Genomic DNA, 23,869 nt, shown 5'->3' with positions numbered 1-23,869 from the left:
AGCATTTATTTTCATGGTATCTCAAGAATGGTTCCTCTCCCCTCCTCCCCTCTGCTTTGTGTGTTTTCATTCCTGTTGGTCTTTTGGGAGAAAGGAGGAGTCTGCTTGTTCCGAGCTCAAACTGGATAACATCCACCAATCAGTGGCTCATTCGCTCCAAGCGGCCCCGAGACGTAACAGAAGGAGCCCCGCAGTGAGGAACGCGTCTCAGTTCAAATCTGACAATCTGAGGCATGGAGCGAGGATCCTGTGGTTGCGGAGAAACATCCAGCCCTGATGCGGAGCCACATCGGGAAGAAGAAATCTTCCCCCAAATGCACGGTTTTTTAGAAGTCGTGTGGAGAACACCACAAATGGTTCAACACCAGTACAGAAAACTTCCAATGACTGTGATTAAAGTTTGACCTCCTGTACAAACGTTCAGAATTTTACATTTCTTATTTTGTCTTGGTCAGTTTCCCTAGCTACCATATATACAGTATACATGCATCACTGACACCTTTGCTTCCTTCCTTCCAGCGTTGTTTGTTTAGTCTTAGATTAGCCTTGACCTTTTATGAATGTTCCTTTTCGTTTCAGTTTAAACATTTTGAGTTAGACGACCACCACAAGACAATCCACACTGTCGTGACTAAAAGTGAAACTGTTCACGTTCACATTCCTTTATTCTTTGCATAATCATTTTCGATTTAGTTTTTTTTTTCTCTGTCCTATGCACGATGAACTACTGCGTGCTTGCTTTATTCGTTTCAAAATACATTCAACTTGAGACCTGTTATATCCACAGCTCAGAGACTATGACCTCAGCAGACACATGTGGAGGAGCAGCTGTGCCAAGCAGATTATGAAAGCTGCAGGATGAGCACTCGAAGAAGCGAGCACGGGGAACGACGACGATTCAGTGGCAGCAGGGGAAAGCAGGAGAGCACACGAAATGTTTAAAAAAAAAAAAAAAAACTGAGAGAAGCACTGATGTAAAGGCCATTCACTGGAAAGAGTGACGGAAAGCGAGTCTTAAAAGCTGACGAATTGAGCTACAGCTCTGGTTTCTTCAAGTGGTCTTTGCACCCTAATGCCACCCGGTGGTTCAAATGACTCATAACAGCTCTGAGAGGCAGACAAAAGTTTATAAAACGGGGAAAGATGCAGCACAGTTTTATTATCCATTCAATTCAGCTAATGGAGAGAACAGACTATGATTTACTCTGATTGGCTAAATTTAATATTTTTTTCTTATTAGCTACAATATATGTCAAGGAAATTAGGAAAAGCATGCACTAGAGTAATAAAAGAGACTTGGATTTGGAAATCGTAATAGTCATAGGTCAAAGACAGCAGATGCACAGAATTTAATCAATTTAACACCCAGTGGATTCTGGTTAGTGAAACCAAATGCTTTTAATTTATCACATGCACATAACGAGGTAGTGAAAAGAAAGTAATACTGCAGTTATGTAATACAGCTCCTTGGTTAATGCCAGAGTACAATGACTTACAGTAATCTCAGCATGAAAGAATATTAACCAGCCCGGGCAAGTATAACCAGAGCAAAAGTCACATACACAATAATTAACACAGGTTCTGTTGCATGAACGTTTTATTTCTATTAGTGCCGAGAACAAACTCAGAGACATTCTGCACCTTCAAAGCACAATTGTCTTGTTCCAAAAGCTAAACATCGCTTAATAAGATTATTTCCAAAGGCACCTGTAGTTTACAGACAACAGTTTAATCTCTGACAAAGTCCACACAACATGAATATGACTTGATGAATGGGGAGTGACAGAAATAATAAATAATGAAAAATGAGAGGAGCTGGTGATGAGAGTGAACCTTCAGTGAACAGAAAACAGAAGAGTGACAGGCACCTGCACAAACACACACACATAATTGCAGACAAAAAACTCATATAGCTCATCAGTCTAATTATATGTCGTTACATGTATATATACCTGCAACGCAAAACATGATAGATATAGATATATATAATTTGAAATGTTAATCAGGCCCAAAAATCTTACTCAAAAGCAGAATATTTACAAATAAAACTGGTAAGATTTGGATGCGGTTTCCTGAAAGAGGAACCAAACTTTTTTTTTTTATTACGGCTATGAGATAATGTCACTGGAAATACAAAGTCTCCTGAAACACATCACTACCTGAGCTCTGTGTCAATCTATATTTACTTTTATCGAAACACTACAAAAATAAAAAAGTCAATAGAAAATTAATAAAAATGACTGGAAATTCAGTATATGACTAACGAAGAGTAAGGTGTCATTGGTATACAGAGAAAAGAGACGTACAGCAAATAGTCAAACACTTTTCAGAAAATCAGATGTTTCGGTCTTTCTTTTCATTAGTGGATATAAAAGTTCATCATTGTGCACTTTTACCTTCACCTTTACCTCATTCAACATTCAAAAGGCAACTCTCACAGGCCAGAGTGACAACAAAGGGAAACTAAAGAGGAAGATTTTGATGTACAGTAGCTCTCTTCTCAGTTTTAACATACAAAAAACAAGTCTAAAGATTTATTTAATCTTAATATATGACAGCCTATATAAAGAGCTTACATATGGAATGCTTAAAATCAGAAATAGCTTTGAAGACTAAAATTCAGTCAGTGTCATTTTACGTTAACGTAACCTAACCAGCGGAGCATTTTATTCATTATTCCAGCACCAGCACCAATATGTTTTTTTGTTTTCTTTTTATGAATGCTTAATTGCAGACTTGGACACTGGAAATGTCCCAGTTCGACTTGACCTCACAGCTGCCTGTCAGCTATTAAGGATGTGTTTAAGGCCAATACCACTCAAATAATGTCCTGTCTGTGGTTCACTAACTGTGTACTGTTTAGTTATGCAGTCAGTGCTGTGCCAGTCCAGTAAATATTTACAACTCTGGAAGCATGCAGAAACATGTGACAATACAACAGATGATGACGTGACTTGGAGCTAAATAGAGCCAAAAAAATGCTTCAATCTAAGATATCTTCTTTTAAAACTCTAAGCGTTGAATAAGGTCAGCTGGACTTGTAGAATTTCTTGAAAATAAAGTAACAGTTGTATATTTTGTATTTTGGGACATACAGTGTTGTATTTGTAGCTACAGCCAATAGCCAACCATTAGCTTAGCTTGGCATAAAGGCTGAAAATAAGGGTGACAATTAGTCTGTAGCTAATGTCGGGTTGTGATGCATGTACCGTGAACCCGAATTAGCCCCAAGACAAACAACATCTGATGGTGCCTTGAAGAAAATTGAAAACTCTGAGAAAACACAAAGAGGCAGTTTGTCATCTACTTGATGAGGTAACATATTTACCTCATTACTTACAGCATATACACATTTATCGACTTTCCTGAACCAAAAAATGAATCACACTACCAAGACATTACATCACCTATCCAGTCAAATGAATAATATTGGCCTATGATATCAAATGGAATACAATTACAGAGCACACCCACAAATACTTTTTGCAAACACATGGCATGTTTATGTCTTCATTTGTGCCCTTTGACAAAGAGGAATGATAATACTAAAATAAATAGACATGGCACAGGCCTCCTAAGATAGAAAAAAAGCAACAACTGCCTCTTTCTTTGCCAATGAGTGTTCAGTGTTTCGTTGCCTGAGATTTTGTCCACAGTTATGCTCAGATAAGAAAATAAACAATGGTGCCTAAAGACTAGTTTTATTTAAACTGCGTGGCAAGAGGTCTTTAATACTGAGAGGAATGATTTGAGGAGGATTTGAACATTCCAGGATCCACCTCCTTATATGTCCAGTCTCAAAGGGTTTCAGACCCAGTACTGGTTCTTTTTCAAGGCTGGGTTTGTTGTCCGACAGTGCTGCAACAGCTCCGGATCTGCATCTTTGGAGTTCACGTTGGACATGGGGATGTTATTAGCCGGGTCAGTTTTGCGAAAAGTTTCTGTGCCAGCTACCTCTCCGTTTTTGGGCTTGGATGCGGCGGTCTGGACGTTATGCTTGCCTGTCTTGTTTTTACGGATCAGATAATAAGCCAACACGGCCGCCAACAGCAAGAGGAGGAGCACCACAAGGATGGGGATGAGAATTGACCAGAAGTTGCTGCGCCGGGAAACATGTGGTCTCCCGTGGACGGTAGAGTCAGAAGATGCTGTTGTCGTTCTCCAGTGGGGACTAGATGGGGTGGCATCAGGGGACCCACTCCTATCAGGAAGGATTTTACTGCCCTTGGAGGGAATCCTCAACAGAGTTGCAGGGTAAAGGCCAGAAGTATTGTAGGGCCCTGTCTGGAAAGAAAGCACACATTCTGCAGGAGGGACCCCATGGGCTTTGAGCAGAAAGCGGGCCTCATCCTGAGCGGCACTGCCCTGTGATCCAGAGGAGCTGGTTAAGACTTCCATAGCTACACGACCCTCATCCAGGTCCTTCTGGCTGAATGAGTCTAATGGCTGACCTGCACCAGGACCTCCAGACCTCACAAAACGAGCTCCTCTTGGCTGCTGGATGACAGTAAATGTGGGAGAGCTGCGGGTCTTGTTGGCCAAGGGAGTTGAATCCAGTAGCTTTTTGTCCAGTTGGACAAGCGCACCCTGGGGTAGGAGAGGATCCTGAGCGATGTTGGCCAGCGGCTGTACAGTGATGTTGAGGACCGAGGAGACATTAGCAGCCCGGCTGCGTGCCACAAATGCTACACTGTCTCGAGGTGAAGTGGACTTGACAAAGCGGACACTGACTCTACCTTCTTTGATCTGTTTCTGGGTGAAGGCTGATGTTGGCTGCCGGTCTACCATGACAGCTGCATACTTAGGAACACTTGTGATTTTGTAAAGAATTTCCTCCTCTACAGGGCCCCCAGTAGTGGCCCTCAACATTTCTTCAGTCACTAGGGTTTCGTCGTCACCCTGCTTCACTTTGATCTCAGGAGCTTTGTCAAGAAGCAGGGTACGTGATAGGACACCAATGTGAAGGGTGTGAGGCTCTGTTTGGTGTTCCCCATCTGACACAATGAACTCCATAAAGCCATCTGAAAGACTGCCATCACTGTAGAAGCCCACTTGCCCACGGTTCACCATCTCTTGTGTGAACTCAGAGACCGGATCCATTGTGTTCACATTAACCAGTTGACCATTGCTTGGGGCTTTGGTTACCTTGAAGCGAACCTCATCTGGCGGGCTGTCTTCATCTTGAGTGTTAAGATGCCTCTGAGATAAGGTGGTCATGGAGCCTTGAAGAACCTCTAATAGCATGTCTATTGTGACTAGTTCAGGGGGGTCAGAGCCCCTCCGTTTGATTGAGATGTTAAAGACCTCCTCCAGGACCACAGACTCTGCAGGCGAGGTCACGCCACCACCCTCAGACTTCAGGCGGGCCCTGAAAGAGAAGCTGTCAGAGGAGGCCTCTGAGTCGTCATGGAGAAACTCCAGATTCCCTTGAGTTACATCTTCCTGCATGAAGGATGGGGCATCGCGGGGCAGTTCCTGACCACCCAGGGTGATACGGCCATGACCAGGGAAACGCTTGATCTCAAAAACTACGTCCGCATCTTCTCTCTTATCTTCAGGCAGGCTAGCCAGCAGGTTGGAGGCATCAAGAATTGAATTGTCAATGGTCTTCCTCTGACCCTGTACAATGTCCAGACCTGAGTGGAAGCAATAAAATAGTTAAGTGACAGTATATTCATTCAAAAAACACAATATTCAGCTGTCTCAGATGGTTCATAGAGAGAAAACTTGCTGGAAATAATAAGAAAGGTATTCCAACCTCCAAGGAAACCTCTGCACCTGAAACACTCTACTGGGGTTTTACAGAGTGATACACTCCTCTCTCAATTATAACATCTGTGGAAATGCATATGAACTAACTAGAGCTGGGTTTAATTATCTCATTTGGAAGCTTATTTATTAGAGTGGTCTTTTTTTTTTTAAATAAAAAACAAAACAAACAAACAAACAAAAAAACATATCATTTATTAATTTTAGAGATTGTGCTCTTCCTGAATTTCATTTACCTTTGTTCCTCCACAGCTGTGAGGAGATGTTGCTGTGAGCAGCATAGTAAGAGATGGTGATGGGCAGGATGTGACGGACATCTGGCGCAGGTTGGGATGACAGTGAAAGCTCGATGGCGTCCCTCACAACCCAGAAAGGCTCTGTGGGTAGCTGGTGTTCATAGTAGACCACTCCTGATTCCAGCTGTGCATCACAGGAACCACGTTAAGAAGATGCTTTATTATAAAATTCAATATTCAGTAAGATCAAAAATCGGCTGTTGGCATAGGCCATCCTTTTATCTTGATAGTTTGGATTTAAGAAACACTTTTGTCCTTTTCCAGCTTTTACGGAATTTGGCAGAAATATGAAAATCTAGTTTTGATTCATTTTTGATGCACTAAAATTCTGACTTAGAGTGACTTTATAGGCCAACATTGACATTTTGGTTTGATTTAAAATATTTTATTGCTTTCTTTCCCTCTGACGTCTTTGAGCACCACAGTTAAAATGGGAGCTGAAATGGTTGCAACAGTGGTTTGGCTCAGCTGAACTGGGATGCAGGGTTTGGAAACTGGAATGTGACGGCCTGTGTTTGCTCTCTGAGGTCACTGTGTCCTAAACTCAACTCCTCTCTCTTTCTCTCTCTCTCTCTGTCTGTCTCCACTCCTCTCTCTGCACTCACTGTGCATGAGTGTACACACACACACACACACACACACACGAACACACAAACACACACTGCCGAACGTGTAAAAATCATCAAATCCTGTTTTCGGCTCAACGTGGTGTCAGATTTTCTGTCACAGCCCAAATGCATCAGTTTGGAGGGAAGGAATTTGTTCTCATGCTCGTCCAAGCATGGTCAGATGTCAGGAATGGAAATGAACAGATAGTTCAGATAGTCGACCACAGCCATCGCAGCTGCATGTTGATGTGGTACTGAATTGTATCATTGTACCCTATAATCCTAACCAAATTTATTAAAGTCTAAAATACCATCAGTCATGTTTTGTAATATCTATCCATGAAATCAGAGTGAACTGACAAATGTGCTTTGCTTTACAGACGCTAAGTATGTGACTCACTGAACAAAGGAGCTCTTTGAAATCAGAGGACACACCCTGAGGAAGGGTGGCGCTGAAACATGTAGGTGTCAGGCATTAAAAACTTAAGAGATTTTATTGTTCTCAGATATTGCCCCGACATGTGCACAGCAACTGCAGCAATTAATTCAATGAAATCTGTATTTCTTAGTTCATTTTCACCCTGTCAGTCGCTTTAAGCCTCTCCAACTCTATCCGTTACACACAGCAGCTCAAACCGAGACACGGATGTATTTGACAATAATAAAGGCGAGGCAGCAGTAACCCAGTCCTGAGACGATAGTAAAACCGTCAAGTGGAAAAGCCTGTAAAGTATGAGCCTAGTGCGCATTCTCAAGGTGAGGATCAACGTCTCAGTGACACAATGACAATGAGGCCCTCTGCTGGCATGGAACAGAAACATGTTGACATCTCAGCCTCTGTAATATACAGCACCTTAAATGAATGCACCTAAGTACATATAAAACTCCTGAGAGGTCGGGATTTTATTTATTTATTTATTTATTTGATCTGTCTGGTCTGGGCATCTGGTCTTCGCATGACTGCTACAAATATATCTCATATCAGTGAAGCATTAGTGTAGCGAATCTCATATAGGTAAGAAAGAAGGGAGCCCATAGGAAAGGTTGTGGAGTATTGTCAATGCATTGTAGGGCCTTCGTCATGGCAAAATATATCAAAGGTAGCCACCTGAGGCTCCATTAGTCCTTCATCTTATTTTTTTTTTTTTTCACAGGGTGTGTCGCCTCTGGATCTGTCATTTCTATGGGTTTGTTTGACTTTAGGAAACGAATGTTACTTGGTTAACAGCAACAAAGAGAGGTCAACAGAAACCAACACTGACTGTAACTATGGAGACGGAATACAAATCACAGTGTTTGTCTCCAAAAAATCAGACGGAGCACTCCACGAGACGCTGGTTTTCAGGAAAATGTAATCTTCAAGTGTCTGAACAAAGAATCAGTGGTGGTTTTCTGGTTGGACTCTACAATTACCATCTGTGTATCACAGCAACAAATGTTAGAACACGCCTGCTGTAGTCCGGGGAGCGCTCCTGTATTTATACACTGTAGAGGCCTAACGTCTCTTTATACCGCATGTCTGTTTGATGGCCTATGTGGCAGATGACTGTCTTTCAAAGCTGTGAGCTTCTTATTAATCCAAACTTGTTACTAATCGTGTTAAATTTCAAAGTCAAGAGGATTTATTTAAAAAAAAAAAAGAGGGAGGAGTGTATAGTAACAGTTGAACTTGCTGTGTCACCTTAGTGTGAGCGATTATTAAAGAGAAATCCCATAATAAAGATTTTTCCTTTGTTTTGCTTTTATTAACTTAGATTCAGTGCATTTTAATGTTTAACTGTTTTTCATTTTTTTCAGTGTTGTAAAATTTATTGAACTGAACCGTATTCAAAAGGGGAGAATTAAGTGGGGGGTTTAAATGCCTCTTAACAGAAGCCTATGCAAGAAACACGTACACTGTTTTGGATCGCTCGCAGAAAAAGTAATTACCTGTGATTGAGAGAAGCTGCTAATTTCCTCATACTGGTTCCTGTCATTGGCCAGGATGAGTCTTCCCAAACGAGGTGGGCGGATGAGTGAGTAGCTTATCTCATTTCCATCGTCACTGGTTACAGCCCCCAGATTGGCATTAGTGATGAGCTGCCTCGTTCCTGTGAAAACACACACACGCACACGGTTCCTTGAGCACTGAAATGACTGTGTGGAAAATGTTCCCTCCTGTGCTGAGCTGAGCCGAGTAGTTCAGCTAATAAAATTAAGCCAAGTTTGAAAAGGCCTCAAACTGTAGAGGCTGGGGTAACTCATTATAGTGTGCAGAAGAGGTTCCTGATGTGGATGGTGAATGCTCCAAAACACGTATCCAAGCCTTTGTAAATGCAACAATGGATCTCATATGTCACGAATTAATGTGAAATTTATTACAAAGATGATTAGAATCATTGCCTGTGCCGACACGTGTGCACAATGTGGCTGTTTCATCGTCATTAGTATTTATGCTAACTTGAAGCAGAACAACCATGTGCAACAACAGGAGAAACATTGTTTCTGGTGCTCAGCAGCTTGTGACCTCTTAAAGGCAGTGTAACATCTGTGTAACTGAGATCAGTTAAACACCGTGTTCCTATAAAGAACAAAAAGTTGGATGAATAAGAAATAAAAAGCACATTTGTTGATCTTGGTTCATTAACCCTCTGTGGTCTAGGGTATAATTGGTTATTTTTGACTACTTTTGATTTTACCTCTTATATTTCACCTTAAAAACTCTTTATCTCGCTTTGTTCAGTGTCATTCTTTTCGGCACAGCTCACAGTTTATCTTTTTCTTCTTTTTTCAAACCGTATTAACACACTTGGCCTAAAATCATAAAAAGACTATAACCTATGAGCAGGAACAGATTTGATATGTGACTTTGAAAACCACTAACGAACACATGTACCAATTAATTTGCACAAAGTCATTAACAGCTATTTACATTAAAATGCAAGCAAAGCATTTTTCATACAACTATTTGCAAAACAACCAGGTGTTAAAATAAGTAATGTCTAAATGTCACAACTCTTCCTTCACCATCTCAGGGACAAATTCAGTGTCCTATATTGTAGTTACCAAATGTGGCCATTGGGGGTCGCTGTTTGTCAAAGCTGCATATAGTCAACTTCGACAACTTGAGCGTTTAAAAGTGGTCCCTCTGTCACACACTCACACAAATGTGCATGAGTGCATTCGTGCCTGAACACGCACAAACGCACACGAATAAGTAAAATCATCAAATCCTGTTTTCGGCTCGATGTGGTGTCATATTTTCTGTCGCAGTCCAAGTACATCAGTTTGAGGGGAGAGAAGTTGTCCACATGCTCATCCGAGCACGATCGGATGCCATGGATGAACAATTCTTAAAACTTCAGGGTTTAAAGTGACATCTCTTTGGCACATTTATTTAGACACAAGAGCAACACAAAATTCACTCTTATTTTATATCTGAGATGTAAACATCGAAATAGGTACCAAGAAAAGGTGTTCAACAAAATAGAATCTAAGCAAAGCAAAGGCGAACTCCTTCAAGGCGGATGGAAATCCATGCCAGGTGACTAGATGATTGAGGATGATTTGTTAGGCATCATAAAAGGGGATTGCATTAGTTTAAGCAGGTGCACCCAATAAAGAGCGCCTATTAGCTGCACACGGACTATTTAATAGCTGCGCTTCGGAAAAATTCAGTAAATGGAAAAATCCAGGGACCTCGAAAGAATGTGGTCAGGACTCTAGTCTGTCCCAACCAATTAGTGCGCTGTGCAACCGAGGCCATGTTCATTCACTTTCACCTGCTCTGTGCTCACCACATCATCTGGTCTACTACGGCTCTGGAGCTCATCTCGCCCCCCTATCCCGCCTCCTCCTGCATTAGCAAAAAAATGTTGCCTTTGTTCATTCATTCAGATCGTGTGAATCTCGGCCACTGATGGCGGTGGAGGTGGCGGCGGAGGCTGTCCGTGTTGCTCACTCGAGCAGAGTCACAAATGACATTCTGAGATGTGTGGTTCTGCCTGAAGTCTTTTTTTTGTTTGTTTGTTTGTTTCAAAAAAAGTAATGACTTAAGTAAGGTTTGAGCAAACTCTCGTGCTTTGTGCGTCACACAAACCAGACGAGGTACAAACAGAATCTGGTATTTCATAGCTTGAGTGCTCTGACCACACACGAACACACACACACACACACACAGACACGTGGCCGCGGTCATCCTCCCTTCAGTGGTGTCTTCACGACTTGGTGTCTGGAAGCGTTTTTGGCATCTTACCTGGAAATACTACAAGCTCCTCCTGCGTTTCCATGGTGATGGTGAGAGGCCTGGCTGTGACGACAAATTGGTAGAGAGGAGAAGTGTGCTCTCCGTCTGTCACGGTGAATCTGAAGCCACCGGACTCCTCACCTGTGGACGTGGGACAATGAGTGTCTTTTTCAGTCTTTTTGGCATTAAAGGATTACTGTATCATATAGTAGCAGTTAAAAGAAAAACTCTTATTTGTCACAATAAAGGGGAAAATAGAGGGTGCAATCAAGTCCACTTTATTATTCTACAGGGCCGATCTGTGAACCAGTGACCTGCTGATCATTTCATTATTAAAAGTTAAGATTTCTGCTTATAACACATAGACCTGTGTGGTGGCCTCACCCTCGTGTATGAAGATGACCTCCCCTTTGTTGATGTGAGCCTGTGTGAAGTTTAGAATGCTTTCGTCGGGCGCCTCCTTCAGCGCCACCACGCCGCTGGTCGGCATCTCAACGTGGTAAACCAGCTCCTCTGCGGGTGTATCTGCGTCCTCGGTGGTCAGCATGCTGGAGGTGATGTCAGCTTCCTCGCCAGCCAGAACCTGTTGAAGATTAAAGACAGCAGGGCGCAGAGATGAAATGACACCACGCATTTACCCAGTCTGAGGCAGATAGGTGGAGAGAGATGAGTGCAAGCATAAGACTAAGCCCCTCCCACAAACCAGCCACCTCCATAGTAGTAATCTAAAAGGTTAATTATTTCTCCATGGCCGTCTAGACGCTCCTGTTGCCAGAAGATGGAGCACAGCGGTGTGGACTGAATGACTCTCCCTGGGTGCAGGGCCCTTAATGGACTTCTAATGGTCGGCGGGCTGAAGGGAGCATTAATTGAAAGAAATGGGCCAGATCCCTAGAAAGACATTCTTAAATGGCTGGAATCAGCCGGGAGAATGAGCTGAGGGTGCCCTGCAGATAGAGCCACGTATCGATCTCCAGAGCCATTCGCCTTCCTTCTCTACCACCTCTGTCTCCAGACTCTGGATGAAGAGCAAGACGCCTCCAGCGGGAGCAAGAGGGGAGTGGACGACTCCGTCTCAGATACTGATGACGAGGTTTCTCTCACTGTGAGTCAGGGAATGAATGTGGTATACAGCATGATAGACCACATGTTATCCATTCATGGCATACGCAGATCAGCCACAACATTAAAACCACTGAGAGGAGAAGTACATTGATCATCTTCTGACAATTCAGTGTTTCTGCTGGGAAACGTAAGGACCTGGCATTAATGTGGATGCTACTTAGACATGTAGCACAAACTTAGACCAGACCAGACACCCCCACCTCATAGCAGTGACACCCTTTGATGGCAGCAGCCATCCCCAGCAGGATGCAGACACAGAGAAACGGTTTAGGAAAAACTAAATGCCTGACTGGTGTACATGAGAAGTTATCTTATGACCGATACTATAATGAACCATAAATCTGAAGTTGACTTATTTGCTGTCATCTATGGTAGCAAAGTAGCATTAAGGTCTAATGAGGATACTGACCACTGAGAAATAAAGTAATATCTCTGCAACTTCTAGGAGAGACTTCCCGATGTTTTTAAAACCTGAGGCTTTTGGTTGATGTCTAAATTACAGGAAATGTGTCTATGATCGTAGCGGCGCGGCTCACAATCTATCCACGGTGACACAGTATCTACATGGGCCCAGTTGCTCATGGGAATTTGGAAATACATCACCAAATAATGCAAATGAGGCGCGGCACATTAACAGTTTCAGCTGTTAGGCGCTTAAGGGCAGGGTTTGCTTTAATGTAACTGTAATAGCAGCCTAAATGCTTAAGTTAGTGTTTAGGTTTACGCCGTATGCAATCTAAACATTATAATAGATCTGAAAGCAACGGCAGGAAAAGCAGCAAGTTCGTTCACACTCAGATGTGAGGCTTTATTTGAACTGAGGCCAAGAGTCGACCAGCACTGAGTGACTCTGTGAGAACGTATGAGGATATAGTGGTGCTACAGCTCACACGTTTAAAGGCTAAATTCCACATATTGTGTTTACCATGTCATACCCGGCATGCAAAAGCAGAAGATGATGGGAATGTTTTCCATTTTCCAAGTGAGTTTAGCTAGCAGTCATCCTGAGGGGCACATACAGTAAAGGGTACTTTGATGAGATGTCTTCTCAAACAATGTTACGCCGGTCTTTAAATCAGAGACCACTCCACTTAAATCTAGATTAAAGACTGCCTGACTAACCAAAATACCTTGACCCACATCTTTTGCACTTTCAAAGGGAGTTCAAGCTCTCCTGAAACCACAAAGTTTTCTCTCTTTAAGTCGTCTGCATCCTCTCTGCTTCTTGAGACCGGGGGGTAACACAACAAATGTGTGGCCAAGTGTATAATTTAGCTGCCTTACAGTCCACTGCTCATAACATCCCGTTCAGTTAGACACTCTATCAAATCTCAATCACAGCGACACAAAGCGTCAACCGCTCTGAGCTGTAATCGGTCATTATACACTCGGTTTTTTCCTGCTGCCATACATTACAGCTCCTACATTACCGCTTTGAGCTGAAAGGAAATCAACAGTCTGGTTATGTTTCATCTCAGTCTCAGCAGTTGCACTGTATGTACTATTTCAACAGTACTTTGTGCGCTACACAATGAAAAGATCAACAAATCATCTGAATGAGCTGACATGCATTGTATAAGATAGGAGGAAGAGAATTATGTACATATATAAAAAAAATGAACAAATGAGATCATTACTGAGAAGAAGGCCTCTGGCTTCAGGCGTTTTAAAATATTATCTATGTTTGTTCATGCTCAGTCCCAAAGCAATAATTATGAGTTCGACAGACATCTAGACATCCAGATTAAAACTAACTCAGATTTCTCTAAAAGGGTTAGGGTTAGGGTTAGGGTTACGTTCTGTACATTCATCCTATTTCAACTGTACCTTCCAAATGAGTATTTTCTAGTTACATGCTGAATAAAGTCATTCAGATGTTTGCTTGCAGATGCTTTCAGATGCTGGCTTGGGTAGGGAGGTGCTGATGTGTAGAAATAAACAGATGGCTAATTTTAGAACGACCCCCTGACATTTGTCCTGAATATCTGTTAAGAACTTTAACTGTCAGCGAGATGAAGAAAGTCAAACTCCCATCCTGAGAAAGCCTGGATGAAAACCAGGAATCGTAACCACTAGACCATAAAGGAAGATCTTACTAACTGTAAAAGTCATGTCCAGCCAAAGAGATAATCTGACTGCATGAGTAAGAATAGGTGCAAAATGTATTTTGGGTTGAACTGACAGCATCACGATCTGCCTACATCGCCCAGCAGAGTAGATCTTTATCCGCCCTACACTTGAAGCCTGCAGAGGAGCTGTAACTTTGGCGGCTTTGGAATCTCTCCTCGGGGTGGTTTTATTCTCTGGCCTGCAGAAAGCGCAGTTTGTCTGGGAGCACATCGATGGAGGCTGACTGGAGACTAACCCAAACAGTCTGAGACAAATCTGGACTGCGTTAGAGGCGGTGGAAGTGGATCTGTGTGCCTGAAGGCAGAACACCCACTGTCCCCCGAGTAGCAGGGACGAGACAGCTGCTCGATGCGTTGCCCACCGCTCTGTTTCATCCCTCTCCTAATAGAAACCCTCGGACATGAGAGAGACAGCCCTTCTGGATAGCTGTGCAGAGATGACTCAGCTGATAATAGCACCGCCCACCTGGCCAGTTTCTCACGACAGAGACGCGCTGTTGCAGGAGACTTATGAGCACAATTCCTCCGCGGCGACTGACAACGCTAATGCTGTTGCAGATTTAGAGAGAACAAGATCCTGGCAACAGGAAGCACCACAGCCCCGAGACAAAAGATTCTAAACACCTCAAGGATGCTATCGCAGTTAAATCCCAACTTTTACAAACCTACCCAGGATCTCATTAGGGAAACCCCGAGCTTTAAAGAACGAGTAGCACTTAAGACTGTTCACATGCAGAGTGTAATCAGCAAGGTGAGAAGTTAAACCGCTGGAAGTCTGCAAACACAAGATTATCTAGGGATGTTACTCGAAGCTACGCTCTTAAATCTTCAGAGTATTTTGCAAAACGTTCGTGGCGTATGAAGCAAGAAAATAATTGAGAAAAGCAGCATTTTCAAGGTCAGGGTTAATCCGAGGAACCCAGGACACCAACGCGTTGAGGGCATGAAGTTTCGTAAGCTACTGTTGGCCTAGAATGGAAATTTTATTCATTTATTTATTTATTTTTTGCTTATAAGTGCTCATTAGTCAAAATCACAAGCAGATTTAAACTCTTCCTCTTGGAACATTAGGCGAACAGATTTTAATTCTAACTATTCTGAATTAATTGCGCATACAATCATATGAATCATTTTGACTTTTTAAAATTAAAGCTGTGAGTTAATAAATATACCCGACATTGCTAATGGCAAGCTTAGCTTTTGATGAGAGGGGAATGAACCTACTGTGGGACAGACGGGTACGAGACCTTTGACTCTTTCTGATCTATGGCGCAAAATGCGTGAATTGGCCTCACACTGACAAACGTGACAGAATGTAACTGAATACACTCGTGATACCTACAATGTCTGCAACGCTGTCTTTGTGAAAATCAGGTGACCAGTTCATGCTGCTGCTCTAAGCTGCTTTTTCCAGTGCAATCCCTGCGCCTCGGCACTAGATGGCAACATTAGCCCACCCTCTCCTCCTTCAGCGAGCTGCCAAACAATCTAGGGCAGGTAATCTGAAAATGGCCTCACTAATTGAAGGTTTACATAACAATCAATGCATTTAACACCTAAGAGAATGCGCTGCAGATTCCATTTGACTGGACTCAACGGATGATATTCCATTTGAAGGCAGTAATGAAGTAGTTGTGAGAGGCAGAGGAGTTTGCTGATGACCCAGACAGGATACCGTCCTCTCTTTGAGAAATGTTCGAGGCTCTGAGAGGTGCCAGATGTCTGAGGCTGCATCGTGAACTATCCAGGCATCAGAAACCTTGTTTTGGTTTTAAGGACCAGGACCATCCGGGCTTTCAAAACTGTATACATGCCTGTGGGAGCTAGAGCTGGATGGACGAGACAGGAAAATGCCAACAAGAAAGATGATAGCGCCTCTGAGCACGACCATGAAGAACAGAATGCAGGGGTGGGATTGCATTTTTATTTCGGCTTCCTGTCTGCAGCCGAGGCATCTCTCTGTAAAAAAACAGATCAACTGCAGGTCTCGTCTTTTTGTGCTCTTGGATGAGAAAAATAAAACAAAATGACGATGCTTAGCAAAGGCTAAGGCTTCAGAGGAGTTTGAAAATCACATTAAGATGGGAAAGATGAAGAAGGCCGATCGATCGATAGGTAGTAACTTTTCAGAGATACAGTAAAGTCAAGAGTAAGCAGAGGCAGACGCAGAGTAAACTCTACTGGAAACCAGCTGCATCCCGTTCACTGGGCCAAATGAGATCAATGGTGAGCCTGAGCAGAGCCCGATCCCGGCCATGTTAGTCATCATGTCTGATTATCTGCTGCAGAGGTCACAACACACACACACTTCCTGCTTTAAATCAATCCAAGTGCCGCCGGGCCAGGCCTGGCTCTGTGTGGGTTAGACATCCACATATTATTATGTTACACTGTGCAGCCGCAGCAGAGGAGTCGCAGGGATTGGATGCCGCCCTCGCTCTTGCCAGAAAGCCGCGGTCTCGTCGACCATCTTGGTTTTTCCAAAAATACGGGTTGCCAGGGAGACGAGGAGCCGCAGGCAGAGCAGGGAGGGCTGAATGACACAGTTGGTTCCCAGTTCTGTGAGCTGATTACGGCCGGCTCTTTCCAACCGCCTGACTTCTCTTACAGTTGGATCTACTTTATTGATCCTTCAAAAAGTTTTCTTTAACGACTGACGTAAATCGGCCTGAAAGCCTGCCACAATCACACTGTGAGCCCGCAGGAGGCTTGTTCAAGCGAAGACACTGTTGATGCAAGTTGAAACTACCAAATTCTGAATCACCATTAGAATCATCATTATGCTTTAAACTTACTTGAGAAACAGTGACCAAGTACGCCTCTTCACATGACCGCGCAAATCAGAAATAAACAGTCATTAAGACCCATCAGTTATAATTTTTCAAGCACTGTGAAATGTAATGCTCTCGAGTTAGAGTAACACGCATAAATAAGAGATATATTAGCAAACTGATACATAAATTCAATATGCTTTCAGATGATATATATTTGACATATAAACATATCATTATTTAACCACACATCACTGCTCCGCTTGGAGTTTCACTTACACTGGCTAAAAATATATCTGCGAGATTGAGAGATGTGCTTAGAGTGATATATGCTTCCATTTAGGTGCCCGCCCTAGAGCCGGCTGAGACATCTGCATATCTGTGGCTGCATTAAAAATACACGATACCATATACGGCGCGTGATTCTGCCTGACACTTAATCGAAGCGTCAGGCAACCGCTGGCCTCTCACAGTTATGTGACTTACATGATTCACTTTCTCCATTTTCAATTCCCAAACACTCAGGCTGGGGAGATGCTAATTCGCCTCTGTGTTACGGCTCCTTACTAAGAAACAAATCAGCTGCAGAAGCCGCCGCACAGCATGCCTCATCATATGTGAGGCTTGCATTATTCCCCTTCTGTAAAAAAAAAAAACTGCCTTATTTTATCATGCTTGCTGCATGATGTGAATTTAATTCTCCGTTCATACAGAATTCATGACATTGGACTATAGCTGCAGCTCAAGCCATCCAGAGTGGCGGTGAGAAAGATCAGCAAAGTCTAAAGAGTTCATTGAGAGTTCATTCATCCTTAAAACTATCATTCTGTACCGATGTAGAGTGATATTAACATGGCTACCTTTCGTGTCTTGGTCTCTTTTTGTGGGAAGTTGCTGTACTGTTTGAACTAAATCAAGACTAAACCGTGGAGGGGGAGGGGGCACGTCCTTTCAACACATCCCAATCTCGCCAAGCATTATAAATCCATTAATCCGTCATGCTTTTCATATTTCGTGTGGTTTTGACATCAGGCCGCTCATGCAAAGTCAGGAGCAGGTGGGAAAGCCTACGGCCCGTCAATCACGACAGTCAAAGTCGGCCTATTTTCCAGCAAATATATGCACAAAAGTCACCTGAAATGAAGCGTATGAAAGCAGTCGGTCTTTTTGTTCCCTTCAGTATGAAACACTGCATGTTCTGAAACACTGAAATAAAAAAGTTTCTTTCCTCCTTCTCATTACATCCAAGGTGGTCGTCACCTTGGATTCTCATCGGGTGAAAAGCACCGAAGGAATAAAAAAAAGTGGCCCACTAACAAACCTTTACGTCCGTTAGAAGTTCCCTGCTGCAGCATTTCTGGTTCATTTAGCACAGAGTGTGTCAGCGGAGGAAAACTCAGAGGAACAGCTGATGTACTATCGTGGAGCAAAGCCTTACCTCCAGGCCCGTGTTACGTGTCAGTTTCGGTGGCTCGTCGTTGACTGGTATGATAGTGATGTGGACGGTGAAGGGGAGGCTTCGCCGATCAATCTCATAAGCTGAGGCAGAGAGCTTGAAACTGTCCTCTGTGCTCTCGGTGCTGTCGTGCATGTAGAAGACGTGTCCAAGTTTCAGCTGTGGGAGACAGAAAGGATCCAGTTGTCACTTGATTCTGAATCAGACTTGACTGGCAGGCAACAGCTAAAAACGAAGGGCGAGGCTGTGTGAACCTACAGGTGAAGCACCAAGTATTTGTCTTATCCTGATGTAAACCTTGATAAACTCTTATGTGTAGCAAATGATTTGCTTCAATTGGGTTTTAATGTCAATGTCATTTCCCTTCTAAGAGAAACACCGATAATTTTAGGCGCAATATTCAGTTCATTAATCATTTGGATTATTCCTCAGCCCATAAAAACAGTTGTCTAATGTCTTCTGTGGTTTGGGATCACCTCAGTTACCCTGACTTTTGCTTGGAGACTACATATTTATAGCAGAAAGCCTGTGTTGTAACCTGTGGAGCATACTGCATGACAATGAGGATGCTGCTGGTTGCTGCATTATGTGTAATGCAGGAACCGATTCTTTTAGAAGTGTGACCTTTAAGGGAGTGTTATCAAGATATCCTGACCTCCGCTGCTTTGATCGCCGAAAATTGGTTTCTTTGTGAGACCCAGCTCCGAACTGATGGAGATGACCTTAAATCCCTTTGAATTCCTCATTTGTTTTATATGCGGGGCACGTGCCGCTTATTCCTCATGGCAATACTCAATCCATTCAAACTGACAACTCGCCTGACAGTAAAGCTCTTCCCACAACATCACCCAATATAATCTTGAGTAGCGTGAGCGGGCTGTATGAGATAAGAGTGAGCTATAAGTTTGCATGGAATAATTCACGACTGCTTATGGTACACAACATTCAGCAAGTTTTTTTTTTTTTTTTTAAAGCATTCAGATAATATGCTGTCTCTTGGAAGAGCAGTTGCCTCAGGGGTGCTTAGCATTAACACTGATATTTTGCATAGGTTAAACAAACAAGATGCAACATTTTGGTGGCCTTTAGAGGTTCTAGTAAGTGGACTTTCTTTTGGATAGACTCAGTCTAGCCCCGTTCTTTTGCTTCCAGTTTTTATGTCAAGCTAAGCTAAACATCCCCTGATATTAAGTGAACAGATATGAGAGCCGTATCTCGGGCAAGAGAGAAGATAAAAGCGCTTCCCCAAAACTATTTTTTTATGGAGCTATGTTTCTACAAGACGCAGAGAGAAATCTGCTGCGGTAACAGAGTCGTATCTGTTTATAGTATGCAATCTTTTGTTTTGCTGTCCCAAGCAGATAATATAATGTATCTCTTGCGAAGTTCCGAGTCAAAGGCCATAATCAGGTTTTAAAGTCTGACAGCAGCACAGGAACGAGGGCAAGGTCCCTCGTGGGACGCAACCTTGAGGGGAACCAGACGCACAAAGGAATCAGTCATCCATTGTCAAGCGGGCTCGATGGAAAGCAGCACCTGCGGCTGGGCCGGGCCGACTTTCTGCATACAGAAGAGAAAAGTCAGCGGCCAGCAGCCTGTGTTCCCGTCTTTAAGTCCCATATACCTGTCTGGATCAAATAATCTAACGACATAATCTTTTCTGCTCGTACCTTTTGATTAATGCAAAGAGATTCAGGGTGCTCCTCTCCTCAGAGGACAGTCGGGACTTTGTCTAGACAAACGCCAGTAAGCTCCTGGGATGAGGGAACCCGCTTCAGAGAGCAGGAAGTGGCAAATGGATCCCATATGACGGGCATCCTTCTGGAATAACAACCCCCATCATCATTACTGAGCAGGGAAAGTCAGCGAGACAATCAGTCTGCTCTCTGGGACAATAAACAGTGGGTGGTTGTTGGATACGCGGCCGGCTCAGAGAAACCCTAGTGTGTGCGTGTTAGCACTTAATACGAGCTGCATAATTTATTTTACTTTCAATTTTGATGGATTTCAGCTCTCTCTGTATGGCTACTGTATTTTGAAATATTGGTGATAAAAACTGCAGCAGCTTGCAGAAACATTTTGCACTCTGTGAAAAAGGAAAGAGGACAGTGTGGACTTTAATAGGTTACCACAGATGGAAGGAGTAACAGAAACCAGCTGGAGAGCTGAAGCTGATTAAAACAAAGGCGAATTAGAACCAAGTGTTTCATGTTGCTGGATGTATACATGATTTCTTGTCTGACACATCTGGGCCACGCCGCGCAAAGAGTTACTTTATGTTCTCGTGGTTGGCCTTCATCTGCATGAGTCACTCTCAGTTTTTCTGCTGCTCTGTGTTACTGTAGGCTTACATAACCTCAGTGAACCTCAACTCATGACTTTATCGCAAAATTACCACACACACCAGTAAGCCCAGTGTCCATTCCCAGAGGTGGATGGGGGGAGGGGGGACATGCTCACTCGAGCTTGAAACAACATTGAGCTTATGGGAACAAAAAAGACACAGCGACGCAGAAGAAAAGCACACAGACGTCAAATTTAAATTTTGGAATAATTATGGCCTAGTTTGAATGTTGCCCTAACTGAGGCTTGGACATTTACCCTGCAGTGTGGTTTGCTCTTTTTATTTATGATAATTAATAGTGTTTGATTCTGTGTGTATAACCACAACCATTGCCATAAAGGCGGACGATGATATTTATACTCATTTATTGATCTGAAAGCTCAGTGGAGTCACACATTAGAATCTTTCAGATACAGTACGACTCTCGCAAGAACCAAAACACACATTATCATTATCATTATTATTATTATTATTATAGGAGTACACCAGGCCAGTTTATTTTGGCTTCAGGTGGTCCAAAGACATCGTCAGTTTTTCCACAATGGTTCAGAAATGTGGAGCAGAGCACGGGCAAACCAGAGCTATAAGATATGTGTCTAACTAGCGCCACTAAACTATGCGGTCCATTCAGAATGCATGAGGTTTTTCCACTTGGTAACTACTCATGCATTTTTCATATTTTCCTAAAGCTGGGGCGTCTGAATCGCATGGGGAAGGAGACCAGATAGCTGCGCTGAAGCAGTTCACAGACTCTCCCTTCCCTCCTCATCTGGTACAACAAATCCAAAACAGCACTGAGTAGTCAACAGGGAAAGTTCCACAGAGACATTGCCTCGCAGTGGTAATCCTCTTGAGCAAACACCGGTTTCTAATCACAAGAGGAAGATGTAACACTCCCTGTTATTAAAATAGATTATTTGGAGTTTTTGGGGTGTTTTTGTCCTGACCCAAAATAAATCAAGGTGCTTTGTGTAGACGCTGTTCCTTCAAAAGCACGTATCAATTAAATCAGATTAGTCTTCACAATGTCAGACTGAGAATTATACGTTTATCGCTGAATAAAAATAATTAGTTTCTTTTTACTTGCCGTGTTTCTGCCAAAAAAAACTTCAAAAACAAATGTGAGAATTTTAAAGGGGATTTCAGAAACGGCACAGAAGGCCAAACAGGAAAACATGCTCTCCAAGGATCTTAGATGATATTATATTTCCGCAGGTACTCCTCAATATAAGCTTGTTTGTCAAGATGCTGGCAGGTCAGACTGAAGCACAGAATGAATACACGTATGCAGTGGAAATAATACATGCCAAGACGCCTTGAGCGGATTCATTAGGCGTGGGCAATTAGCCAGCGACCTAGCTTACAGCTAATCATGTCTGTAACAGCAGCAACTTTAAATAGATCATGTAAACATTTATGTCGAAACATATGAGACTAGGTAGGACGTATTTCAGAGATGTGACTGCTCAGAGGTTTGTGGTGTTATCTTTTGTTTGGATAAGCGTGTGTATTTGTCATTTTTACGTATTTTATTCCCGTACCTCTTCCCACGTGAAGTAAGAAAGTTCATCTCCATCCTGGTAACGGATATCCCCGTGCTGTGGTGGCTGTTCAACAACGAAGTCAATGTTTGCTGAGCTGTAAAAGGGATGTAAGATTTTCACAATATCTGCGTTAATTGCCCTGCTGAGGCCCTCCTTCACGGTGAAGTTGAAGCTCAGGATGGGGATAAGCCGTGGCACGATGTCCACTTTGATGTGCAGGTCCTCCACTGTTGTAAAGCCATTACTGACGTCCACTGTGAAGGCGTCACTTCCCTGAGAGAGATGGACATTGAAGTAAGTTATTGATACATTCAAAATCCTTGCACCTCAGACTCCTCTGAGCCTGTGGCTGTCTTTTGTCTGATTTTATTCTCGTTGTGACTATGAAAAGGAACAAGCTGCCACATCTGATTTATTGCAGCAGAATAAATGACTGTAAACCTGGGTGGGTGGAGACACGTAGAGAATGTTCCCCAGATCAATGTCTTCCTGAGTGAAGGAGTGAATGTAGTCAAGGACTGGCGAGGCCGCGCTGTCTGAACTGTTTGTCAGCCTCACCACGTGACCAAGCCGAGGAGATTCTTTAATGGTGAACACCATTTCTGTAGGCAGAATATCAGCTTGCTCCACCTAAAGGGCAAAGGTACACACAGTTCATTTGTTATGGTACAACTGCATGGTAAAATGGATTAATTCTAAGCATATTTTATATTTGTCTAAGCTCACTAGGTTTTTGATACATTCAATTACCCGTCCTGTTGCTGGAGAACACTCTATAACAGCTTCAAAAAATTAAGTGCAGTTAGGAAAAAGGATGTCCCCCGGAGGAATTACTCAGAGATAACAAAAATAACAGATGATTGCACAATTTCTCCAGTGAGGGTTGGGAAAACAAATCAAATTATCTAATAAAACCATGGGAAGCAGTTTTCATATAAATTGGCATTAGTACTTCAAAGCTGCAGTTGTCCTTTCCTGTTTGAGCAGCCCCAGAATGATAAGTGAATGGCAGTACTCTCCCCTCACTTCAGTTCAACCTTAGATAATGGATGGACCTGTTATGGTGTTTAATGTGGATCTGAGACACATTGTCAGACAGCACTGTAAACAGAAGACTTGTGACATTCTGCAACATTTAAAAACCGTGCTGCATGCAGGTTTACGTACAGGCAGATTTATGGTCATCCCCCTTTGAGAAGTTTTAATCAGCTCTCTGGTGCCTGAAGCCACGGGGTGTTTAGCAGTCACGGTTGAGTTTGACAGTATTTCAGAAGAATGTGCTAGTTTTCATTTCATACTATAGACACACACTAGAACCAAGTCAATATTTTACCTCTTGCAAAGGCCATTCTGTCAAGGTTTCTTTTTAATACATATTTCAGTATGCTGAGCAGTCAATATTTCAGATTTACAATGAGTACACTATTATGAATCCAAAGTCCTAAAGAAAGAAATATGTCTTTGTGAAATGATCCTCATTATTTCCAAAGTCAAGATGTATATACAGAGTGTCTTATAAATGGACCGACAATTTAAAGCTCATTAATTGGTTTCAAGATGAAGTGCAGGCTGGCTCATCTTATAAATTACAGTGGGCTTCAG

At 42.8% G+C, this 23,869-nt stretch overlaps 1 protein-coding gene across 1 annotated transcript in view; it reads right to left on the bottom strand.

Annotated features, from left to right (window-relative positions):
- Window positions 1-1,579: 1,579 nt before the first annotated feature.
- Window positions 1,580-23,869, bottom strand: part of cspg4 (chondroitin sulfate proteoglycan 4) — a 63,137-nt gene continuing 40,847 nt past the window's right edge. Inside the window, exons 4-11 of the mRNA XM_047596580.1 lie at window positions 22,709-22,897; window positions 22,265-22,540; window positions 18,362-18,538; window positions 11,283-11,481; window positions 10,908-11,039; window positions 8,603-8,763; window positions 6,006-6,189; window positions 1,580-5,636 (exon numbers count right to left, since the gene is read on the bottom strand). Of these exons, the coding sequence (XP_047452536.1) occupies window positions 3,808-5,636; window positions 6,006-6,189; window positions 8,603-8,763; window positions 10,908-11,039; window positions 11,283-11,481; window positions 18,362-18,538; window positions 22,265-22,540; window positions 22,709-22,897 (3,147 nt within the window). The 3' untranslated portion in view covers window positions 1,580-3,807. The remainder of the gene's footprint in view (window positions 5,637-6,005; window positions 6,190-8,602; window positions 8,764-10,907; window positions 11,040-11,282; window positions 11,482-18,361; window positions 18,539-22,264; window positions 22,541-22,708; window positions 22,898-23,869) is intronic.

Source organism: Mugil cephalus, chromosome 10 (assembly GCF_022458985.1).
Source record: "Mugil cephalus isolate CIBA_MC_2020 chromosome 10, CIBA_Mcephalus_1.1, whole genome shotgun sequence".
Taxonomy (NCBI): domain Eukaryota; kingdom Metazoa; phylum Chordata; class Actinopteri; order Mugiliformes; family Mugilidae; genus Mugil; species Mugil cephalus.
Note: the sequence above shows the minus strand (reverse complement) of the source record. Positions and strands in the feature narration are given on the sequence as shown.